This window comes from Miniopterus natalensis, chromosome 4 (assembly GCF_054644295.1).
Source record: "Miniopterus natalensis isolate mMinNat1 chromosome 4, mMinNat1.hap1, whole genome shotgun sequence".
Classification (NCBI taxonomy): domain Eukaryota; kingdom Metazoa; phylum Chordata; class Mammalia; order Chiroptera; family Miniopteridae; genus Miniopterus; species Miniopterus natalensis.
Genome location: NC_142084.1, coordinates 56359448 through 56371146, shown reverse-complemented (window position 1 = coordinate 56371146; position 11699 = coordinate 56359448). Strand labels below are relative to the sequence as shown.

Genomic DNA, 11699 nt, shown 5'->3' with positions numbered 1-11699 from the left:
TTGTTACCCTCTCCTTCACCTTCAAGCCTTTGAAGGTCAACCTAGAATGACCTTCCCTCCACTTTCTGTCTAGATAATTCCTATTTTATTATAATATTTCCATCTCCAGCAACACTATTCCAAATTGAATTTTTTTAAAAACACCATCTGAAGGGTGGTTAACAGATGCTACAACTCCAGGACAGTTTGCCCAACGCAGAGTGGGATTCCTTTTATGCCTTTATTTCTGATACACAGAATAGATTTCTTTTTTAGTTATTATATTTTTTGCTTTCCATTGACTGGCAATGAGGGTTGGAGTATGTCTTCAACCAAAATGTCATAACAAGGGATCCAGATGGTGAGGAAAACTTGGTGACAAAACACAAAGACACTATGAAAGAGGAAGAGGTGCTCAGCTATTTTCTTAAATCATATTAGCCATTTCTCCTTCCCCCCCCATCTCCCTCCCCCTCCCTCTCTCCCTTGCTCTGTCTCTCTGTCTGTCTCTGTCTCTCACACACACTTCTCTGAAGGTAAAAATCACTCTCTCTGTGTTCCTTTTAAATCCCTTGGGTTTTATATTTTATTGCTCCAAGTCTGCCTCCCTGAGGTTCCTGTATAGACTCGTTATTTCCCTCTGTAAAGAAGCTGTTTAGTTCATCTTCGCCTGGTGTGTAAGAGCCCGAGGGAGGCAGGCCTTGCAGCCCAGACTCCCCCCTCCCCGAGAGCCTTGGCTGGAGCAGCAAGGCTGTCAATCCCAGGCGGGAGACAAGGCAGACAAAGGTTCATTTGTAAAGAACCTCCCTCCAGCACCTCCTCTCTTCTCCTTCTGCCCAAACTCACCCAGTGAGTTGGAGCATTTTAAAAGATTCCTCTGCCAAGAAGACCAAAAGGAAAGAAGAAAAGGGTATGTAACTTTTTTCTTAAAAATCATTTTATGTCATTTATTCTACTCCAAGCTACTGCTATAGATTAGAGCAGAAATGTATTTATGTGTTGAGTTAGAAGAGAAAGAGAGAGACCCTCTAAAGAGATGATGTATGTAATTTGGGGGGGAAAAATGCTTTTTAGGATATAGGAAAATAATCAGATTAAGAGAATAGAAAATGTATATTCCTTAACTGGGAAAGTCACTTAATCACAGGTTTAAAAGAGGCAGCTTCCTCTCTGTTGTTTCTTATTAATGCATATGTCCACTCTGAATTTGTTCCCACACAACAAGACCTCTCAGAACTATGTGAGGAGGATGAAGCACAGAGGTTTTTTTTTAATGCAGTAGCTGTACCTGTATATTTTACCTACTCAAAATGAACTGCAAGGTCTAAGAAAGCAAATGTTGCTTTCTTTATAAAAATCCTGATTCCTAAAAAGAAACTGGTATACATGTGTGATACAAAGAGTGAATTCACGGAATTCATCCTTGGTGTCCCCACCACGGAACACAGCACAGTGTCTGTACTGCTAAGATAAAGAGAACCCTTTTTCCCTTTGGGGGCTTATAAACATTCCTCTTAAAAATTCCTTAACTTAGTTGCACAGTCTATGAAGAGCTCTCCCAAAGGTTGGTCTAATTCTCCATGATGATGATCTCCTCTGGCCAGGAAAACAATTAGAGTGGTGCAAGACTGAATATTGCTATCATCTTCTAGCATTTTCTGAGAGCCTGGAGCCAGGCCACCTTCAGGGAGCATCCGGACTTCATCTTTCCACTGATGAATGTCTTTTGGGTATTTGGGGTGATCATGTCTGTTTTAATGATGTTTGAAAGGCTTGCCCACTTTCTAATACCACTTTGATTCCTTTAACATACCCTTTGAGAAGTTCCACTTCAGGACTCAGTCATTCTAACTCCAACCTCTTCTGTCACAGTTCATAAGAGAGAGAGGGGATTTTTAAAATAACAGTGATTTTCATCCTCTGAGAAAATGACAGAACAATGACAGGCTGGACAGCAATTTTAATCTCTTCCAAGTATAATTTTGATATTTTAAATGTCAGGTTCTGGGCTGTAATTTTCATTTGTTTTGCAGCTTTTGCTTCTCTTTTGCTGCGCTTTGAAAGAAACCTGAAAATGGACTGCCCTTTCTGTCTGATTCATCAACTCTGTTTCATTCCACTTTTTCAAATGCCGGTTCCCAGAACTGACACCAGCTGCCCATAGGAGCATTGCACCATATATGTCTCAACACTTAAACTGCATAGCCTTGTTAGTTTTGGCCATTGCATGGGATAATTTTTTTTTCTAAGTTTCCTTTTAACTCCAACCATTCAAAAGCTTGCTAGTGCCAAATACCCTCACACAATCAAGATTTGCAATTCCCGACCTATTGATGGTGGCAATGATTTATTGCTTAATTGGAAACATTTTGCCTATAATTCTGTGTGCTCTGCATTGATCTTTTAAATATTGTGCCATTAGGCCTGTCTGATGTGGCTCAGTGGTTAGAGTGTTGACCCTCATGCCAAAGGGTCCCCAGTTTTATTCCCAATCAAGGGCACGTACTGGGGTTGCAGGTTTGATCCCTGGCCCCACACCATAGGCAACTAACTGATGTTTCTCATGTCAGTGTTTCTCTCTCTCTCTGTCTCTCTCTCTCTCCTTCCTTCTTTCCCTTCTAGTCTCTCTAAAAAAAATTAATGGAAAAAATATCCTCAGGTGAGGATTAACAAAAAACTATACATATAATTATGCCATTAATATTATGCTAATCTATTAAATATTGAGATATGAATGGTATCATAAATTAGGAACAATATTAATTACATAAAATTGAGTCCAAAATAGCAAAATAGAGAACTATTTGAGGATCTCTTACTTATTCCTTCATATATTCAGCTTTTAGCTTTGTTTTCTTTTCTAATTTGGATGTATTCCAGTGTGAATTTTACGTGCATGTACTTCAACTGAAAGAGAAAAAAAAATAGAGCAATTTTCTGCAAATCTGCCAAAGTCATTTCATCTTGTTGGAACTTGAAAATATATGGTCTTGATAGATTGCCAAGGATTGAGGCTGATGTCTTCTAATGAAAAAACCAAGCAATGTATCACAGGAACGTATTGGTTCAGACATTGTTCCACTTGCGAAATAAGAGTTAAAGCTATTTATTTGCATTTAAGTAAAGGAAGAAGAGAAGACTTCAGTTTAAACATGTAATTTCTAAAGTGTTAAAACACACACACACACACACACACACACACACACACACAAAACTACCAAAAAGTATTTTCCAGATGTGGAACTTTCCATCGTAGTATGTGACTGAGACTGTGACAGAAACACTGTTTTATGCCCTGGCATGAACATAGTCAGAAGAGGTGTGTGGTATGGCAGCATGCAGACTTACTTTTCCTGCAATTTATTTTTCACTCCTTCGGTGAATGTTTTTTGAATACTTGCTGTGAGCCCAGCCTTGAAGAAGGCACTCTGAGAGAGAGGCAAAAACCCCAGAAGCTATAGACCTTGCCTTTATGATGCTGGCATCTTCTCTTCCAGTCCTCTGAATGTTCACTTGCCCTTAGTCAGTCCTTTGCCTCTTCAATTCTGATCTATACTCATTACCCTGCCATCCCATAGCTATAAATACTATCAATAAATATCCTGGTGACTCTCAAATTTGTATTTCTAGCCCTGACCTTCAGACTTATATTCAGTTACCTACTCAACATCTTCACTTGCATGTTTATTAGCATCTCAAACTTAACTTGTCCAAAAATTTACTCTTGCATTCCCCCCAAATTGACTCTAATTCTTTCTCAGCTTGATAAACATCAGTAGCATTCAGGTAAGAAACCTAAGAGTTATCTTTGATTCTTTCCCTCTTGTGTCATATCTTCCATCAACTTTCATCTCTTTTCTTCTACTTCCAGTCTTGTCCCACTACAACACATCTTCAAAGAATCAGGAAAAAAAATTTTTTTTTTTAAAGACATAAATCAGATCATGTTACTATTTAATCTAAATCTTAATGGTTTGCCCTAGCCAGTGTGGCTAAGTGGTTAGAGGGTCTGCCCCCGCACCGAAGGGCTGCAGGCTTCGTTCCCAATCAAGGGCATGTACCTCAGTTGCAGGTTCACTCCCTGCCCCCCGTCAGGGTGCATGCAGGAGGCAACCAGTTGATGTCTTTTTCTCTCTCTCTCTTTCTCCCCACTTCCCTCCCAACACCCTCTCTTCCACTCTCTCTGAAAAGCAATAGAAAAGTTATCCTCAGGTAAGGATTAAAAAAATTATTTTCCCCAATGGTTTCCCAATATACTCAATAAAATCTAAAGCCCTTATTATAAGGCCCTTTATGATCTTTCCAGATCTTCCTTCCTGGTTCTAGGTAAATTCATAAAATGACCAATTTAATAAGTGGCCAAATGGCTTTCGGTGAATTTCCCACTCCCAACTGTAGCCATATTCTCCATATGGTTAACTGGCTTATGAAAAATGCTGACAATGGCAAGGCATTATTTGGTCAAATTCACAGTTCTTATAGTACCGATTATACATAAGAGCTATGGAAACAGAGAACAAGGGAGCTGTTAGAATGATATGGGCTGGATCAAGGAAGGCTTCTTAGGACAGACAAGTTTGAGGTTTGTACTTAATGGATGGCTTGTTCAGAAATTAATTTAAAGGGAAGAGGTTAGAGGGAGCAAGAAGGCAAAGACGCATGTGTAGGATTGAAGAGATGACAGGTCTGACTGCCTACTAACTCCGCAATAACGAATGATTTGTGTGGAGGGGAAGTGGAAGGAAGACCAGAGGATTAGCCCTAAGAAGTTCACAGTCTTTTAGATAACATGAAACTTCTGTAGACTCTTGCTCAGGATTAAAACTGTATTTTCAAAGAAGCATTCATTAATACTAGAAATATGGGCCAAGCATTCTGTTAGCCATTGGGTATGTGGTGATGAAAAAAAATACAGTGCCCTGGTGAAGCTTTCTGTCCTAGAAATTTATCAGAGTTTTATCACCTTAAAAAGCAATTTTTCTCTACTGAATATACAAAAAAAAAAAAAAAAGAAAGACTTTGGGTACTTAAAATGCAAATTCTGGATCTTACCACCACCTCTTCCCCTCATCCAGCATTTCTCATTCTATATTTCTTTTATGGAGCTGAGGCATTTAATAGTTAACAAATATTCTAAGTGATTTTTATTATAGATGGCCTTTCAACCACACTTGAGAAACACAAAGAAGAGAGTAGAAAAGATCAACTCTTTCTACCCAGGAGTTTATGAGAATGCTAAGAACTTTATGTTCAGATGAACTCCATCTTTAAAAAACAACAACACTGACACATTTTTATTTTTATTTTTTTAATCTCAGGACCAAAAGCCAAAATGAAATTTATAGTACTTGTCACCATTGGGCTAACTTTGCTGCTAGGAGCCCAAACCATGCCTGCAAATCGCCTCTCTTGCTACAGAAAGATACTGAAAGATCGCAACTGTCACAGCCTTCCAGAAGGAGTAGCTCACCTGACAAAGATTGATGTAAATGTCCAGGATCATTTCTGGGATGGAAAGGGATGTGAGATGATCTGTTACTGCAACTTCAGCGAACTTCTCTGCTGCCCAAAGTAAGGAAATATAATCACAAAATCTATTGCTATGAAACGTATGTATAATGATTCATTTTTGACACCTTTATAATGAGTTTGCTGAAAATAATCACCCTTTTTTAGTAAAATCCTGTTCAAATCTCAGCTATTTTTTAGAATCATCACCATTGTGTATGGAACTAAATGTTTCATTTAAGAAACAGAATTTGGCAGATTTTAATAAAACTAAATGAAATTCAGAAAATTAATAACACTCCAATCTTATTAAAATCTAAATCCGCTATCAGATTTTTACCACAAAAAAATCTACCAGCAGCAGCAGTCAACTTCAAGGTTGATATTTTAAGCCAGTTTGAAAACTAATAAGAGGCTTTAGATAAAAGATCTCAGTGAACAGGATCAAGTAATTAACTTGACAGAAAAATTTGGTAATGGTCCAAGAAAAAATTTCCAGCTCTATGTATGAATTAACCACAAATAAACTAAATAAAAGTTTCCCACTGACTTGAAAAGTATTTTAAATATAATATAATAGTAGATAAGTCAATAAATATTTATAACTCTTGATTTTAAAATCATCTTCCCTTGGTTACTGAGGAATCTTTCAAACACTATGATCTTGGCTATTTCATACCTAAATTAGCTTTTTCAAATTACTTTTCACATGTCATTGTATTTTCATTTTTCTAAGAAACCTGCAAGGCAGAAAGGGCAGATTTAACCATCTGATCAAGGAAAAGATACAGAGAGGTAAAATGACCAGCACTATCCCACATGACTAGTTAATACCAGCACTGACACTAGAACTCAAGTCTTCTTATTTGGACCACATATTTTTTTATATCAAGCCTGCTGGTTCTTAATGTGTGGTTCTCAGAACAGCTTCAATATCACCTGCACTCTTGTTAAAATGAATATCTGCCCGGCCTGCATGGCTCAGTGAAGGTCATGGTTCGATTCCCAGTCAGGGCACATGCCTGGGTTGTGGGCTCGATCCCCAGTGAGGAGCTTGCAGGAGGCAGCCGATCAATGACTCTCATTATTGGTGTTTCTAGCTCTCTCTCCATCTCCTTTCCTCTCTCTGAAATCAATAAAGACATATTTAAAAATATATATATGCATCAGACCTACTAAATCAGGAACAATGGAGATGACACATAGCAATTATGGCTTAACAAGCTCCCTAGGTGATTCTGATGTATGACAAAGTTTCAGAATCACTGTCCTAAATGATGATGTCAATAAACCATAACCATACTACCTTACACCTATATACAACTTTATATTATTTCATGTATTTTTATACATTACCTTATATGATCTTTCCAACAAGAGCAGAGTAGCTTAACATTTCTCCTTTCCTGGTAAAAGCTAGAAATTTATTTACTGACTTTCTAAGAAATTTTTAATCTTCTGTATTTTACCTGTAGATTTAAATTTTATGGTCGATCCCACTCATATCAGAGGAATGATTTTTTTTTTTTTTTTTGGTATGATTATAAGGTTTGGAAATCACTTAATCTTTCCTTTTTTTAAAATAAAGAAATGATAGCATATTATCAATGGCAAATGGAGGGCAAGTAGAATTGATTACCTCCTTGGTCTTTGTTGCTCCTGTGACAAGTCTTCCCACTCACTCGCTTTGTACTTTATTCACCTAAAAAGAATAATCATATCTGAATCCTCCAAATCACTGTCCATTTTTAACCCAGAAAAGACAATATATACCTTAGCTTATAGCTAGATTTAACTGATGTTCTGTTTTCTTTCAGAGATGTCTTCTTTGGACCAAAGATCTCTTTTGTGATTCCTTGCAACAGTCACTGAGAATCTTCATGTGTTCTGGAGAGCACCATTGCTAATTTCCCAGAAACTGCACTATATCAAGTATAACTGCATTTCTAGTTTCTATCCAGTGCAATAAAGCACAGATTCTATAAATTCTTGCTTGTCTAAGACAAGTAAACGTGTGTTAAATAAGTAGTAATAAAAATTAATTCAATTTAATTCTTCTCTGTGGACATTGTTGGCACTGGTTAAAAATATTGGCTAGAAATTTTTCATCTATGAGGTGTTAACTACATTAATAAAAGAATTCTGTTCCCCAAATGAACAGCCATAATCTTGGCTCAAAGATCAAGAACTTTCAGTTGTTAGTTGACAGTTATTGACCATCTAATACTTAATGGAAAGAATCGTATATAAATTGAGATTCTTAGAAGAGAAACTAAAAGCTTTCTAGTAAAAGGAGAAAAGGAAGCCAATATTTGAGTACATATTATGTATGCCAACTATTTTAAGTACATTTTCATTTTACTCTCTTAAAAAGACCAACAACGAAATCTTCAAGGTAAGTATTCTTAAACCCATTTTTCAGATGCAGACTCAAGTTTAAGATATTTGCTAAAAATCAAGGTGAGAATTTGAAGAGTCCTAATTCCAAAGCCCATACACTACACACACTCATACGTAAAAACTGTACCCTTAAAACTATGATGCATATCCCCAAAGTATCAATTTTTCTTGAGTCCAGCACACATTAAAAAACTACACGTAATGGAAGAGAATTAAAAAGTCAGATGAATTTTAAAAGTAAATAAAAAAGATGCCTTCAAAGATATTTTCTGATTGTTAGAGACAGCTTTGGACTATCCCCCATATCTTAGGAGGTATGCATTGACTAGTGGTCATTGGAGGTGATTTCAGAAAGTTCTTCATGCAGGAAAAATTTATTAAATGCTTGCTAAGTATCAGCTATCATTAAGGTTTGTACACAGAGTAATGAATAAGATGGACTTGCCTCTTGGAAACTGTATTTTAACAAAAGTAGAATAATTATACACGAATTATTATTTATAAATGTGAAGCCTGCTACAGAGGAGAGGTACAGGATGCTATGCAAAGTATGGTTTGAGGAGCACATTACCTGTAGCAAACTTAGGAGATATTTTGTGTATAAAAGTGACATTATTTAATGGAAATAGATCCTTGGAAGTTCCTAATCTGTTTCCGAAGATCACACCCAGAACAGCATCTGGCATCTATTCAACGCTCAATAAGTGTTACTATGCTGGACCAAACAATTTTGAGGTAGTCAGAATTCAGTTCCTCTTAAAATCTGCACAAACCTAAGTCACAACCTGTTTTTAAATAGTATCACCTCCTACAAAAATGCCTGAAGTGGAATTGTTTTTAAAAATCAAATTTGTTGTTTTATGAATAGAATGTGATTTGCTTTGGCTTTTTTCCTTCACTGAATTGACTGCTATTGGAATTGGACTAACTCAATAATGAACATCTTATGTCCTTTCTGGAATGGCGTATAGAATAGGTAAATTAAGAAAGTCATCAGTAAACCAGTTTAATTTTCTACTTGCTACAAACTCTCTTTAAGGGAGAAAAATTAAGTGGCAAAGGTTCAGTGTCTCAGCATAAGGGCATATATGAGGCAGCAATGGCTGTTGAGTAAGTGTTCCCTTACGATTGCAATCAAAACCTGATGAGAAAAATAGCACTTGAAAACGAGCTAAGTATTTAATAAGTGGCATTTTATAATTATGATCATTCTTCAACATATTCTGTCTTGTCTAGAAATAACTTTTAATATGACATTCCATTACATTCTTTCAGAAACGGATGTGTTATAGAACCACACATTCTTCTTTATACTACGAAACAAATGTAAGAGCATGAATGTTGACACACCTTACTCAACTTTTTCTGACTAGGTCAAAATGCTTTTAAAAGCAAACATTTCATTCAGTCATATTAATGAGTAGATCCTTTAATTTTTTCAATAGCTTTTAGCTATAAGAAAAGACAACTAAGTGTTTATAAAAATTCACCATTGTTGCCGGGATGGGAGTGGCTCAGCGGTGGAGCATCGACCTAGGATCCAGGAGATGGCAGTTCGATTCCTGCCCAGGGCAGAGGCCCGGGTTGCGGGCTCCATCCCCAGTGGGGGTGGGGGGTGCGGGAGGCGGCCGATCAGTGACTCTCTCATCACTGATGTTTCTCTCTCTCTCTCCCTCTCCCTTCCTCTCTCTGAAATCAATAAAGATATATATTTTTTTAAATTACTATTGTTCTAAATACTGTCTTACAACAAAATAAGGTAGATACTGCCATGGTCCCTGTTCTATGGCCTAAGTGCCAAGGTTTAGAGAGATGAAGTAGCTTATTTAGGGTTACATTATTAGAGCAGTAGAGCCAGGTTTTAAAATATGGTCAGTTTTCCTCTAGCATCTAGAGTCTTAACCGCTCCATTATTTTATAGCATCATCTCATGTATTTTCTTTTTAGAAAAGCAAACCTTTACTTATATGGGACACATGAGTTTACATTTCAGATAGCTCATATATGCCAAATGCTTACTAAAAACCAATTTCTGTAATTTTTCTTTTATTTTCTATATCCTTGTTCTTACTGTGAATCCCATGGTGCTGAGCACAAAGCTGACAGTAATACTTACTAATAGCTCATGTCTTCTTGGTAACATTTCTCTTTTCCTCATCATAAACCACAAGGATTCCTTGAATATTTTTGTTTGTTAGGATTAGGTACTGATCCTAAAGGACTATTAGATAATGGGAAGCAACATAGAGAACTAAAACAATGAGCAACAACTATTGGGAAGGGAAGGGAAGACCGATAAGAACATTCACAAATCATTTTGCAACTTTAAATTCCTTATAATTGCCAACAAGTACACTTGAGTTCTTTCCATAACAAATCATTTTTGCAAAATATCATCACATGTGCTTTTAAAATGTAAATAATTCTATTTATAAAGCACTACAGGCTTTAAAATAACCTTCCCAAAAGGAAAAAAAAGTCAAATTCACATATTTATAAATCATCTTGCATTAACAGCCTAAGACTAAACTTTTCTCTCAAAGATTTTAAGAGAAACTGATATTAGAAAGTTATAGTAAATTGACACTGAATTAGCTTTGGCAATTTACTTATATAGAATGGTATCTCCATAATGTGCTCATCTCTGTAGAGTGGTATATCTAGAGAGAAATGTATGGCATATATGTAGCCCATATATACTGAGAATTTTACAAATAAAGATTGATGGGAAATTTTCAACACTAAAGAGTATATGGGATCTGTATTTCCAGAGGTTTAGAAGTCAAAAAAGAAATCTACTGGGTATTATGGGTAAAAAAACTGACTTGATACATTAAGTATGCATTAAAGGGACTACAAAAACACATACATATATATTCACATATATGATAATATAGTAGCAATTAATATGACTATTATTGAGGACTATAGTTGACCATGTAAATTATTAATGCAACTAGGACATGATATATAAATTAAAGTTTATAGCAACAACTTTCAGCTATAAAAAAACTATAAAAAATTCCATAATCTCAAAGGCATAAATTCTATAGTAAACAGGACTTACATTTGAAATGCATATATATATTTCCTCTAGCATCTAGAGTCTTAACCGCTCCTTTATTTAATAGCATCATCTTATGTATTTTCTTTTTAGAAAAGTAAACCTTTACTTGTATAGGACACATGATTTTACATTTCAGGTAGCTCATATATGCCAAACGCTTACTAAAAAACAATTTCTGTGTTTATGTATATATGCAACATTATGTATATATGCACATTGCTTGACATTTTTTAAATTAACTCTATAAATGAATAAACAATAACATGATAAAAATTTATTTTTGAACCACCCTCACTTGCCTTGATATAATAATCTTGATTTTGCTACCCAAACTTTATGGAAATCCAGGTAAATAATAGCCAAGAAAGCTAGGGTGGCTACACTAATATCAGACAAAATAAATTTTAAACAAAAACACTCAATTCATAACAAGACATAAAAATTATAAACACATAGGTGTCAAACAACAGAGCCAGAAAATATATTAAAATATTGACAGATCCGAAAAGAGAAATACACAGTTCTATGGTAATAGTTGGAGGTCTCAACACCTTACCTTAAGTATAGAAAGACATCTAGACAGAAGATTAATAAGGAAATAAAGAACTTCAACAACACTATAATCCACCTAGACCTAACATACACAGAACAATCCACCCAACAAAAGCAAAGTACATATTCTTCTCACATGCACATGGAGCATTCTTTAGGATTAGTCATAAAATAATTCTCCATAAATTTAGAA

At 35.7% G+C, this 11699-nt stretch overlaps 1 protein-coding gene across 1 annotated transcript; it reads left to right on the top strand.

The window, feature by feature from the left end:
* The first annotated feature begins 795 nt into the window (after positions 1 to 795).
* Positions 796 to 7539, top strand: SCRG1 (stimulator of chondrogenesis 1). Its single transcript, XM_087816555.1, has 3 exons — positions 796 to 889; positions 5298 to 5550; positions 7305 to 7539. Exons 2-3 carry the CDS (start codon positions 5312 to 5314, stop codon positions 7357 to 7359), a joined length of 294 nt encoding a protein of 97 aa, XP_087672681.1. The 5' UTR covers positions 796 to 889; positions 5298 to 5311; the 3' UTR covers positions 7360 to 7539.
* The last annotated feature ends 4160 nt before the right edge of the window (positions 7540 to 11699 follow it).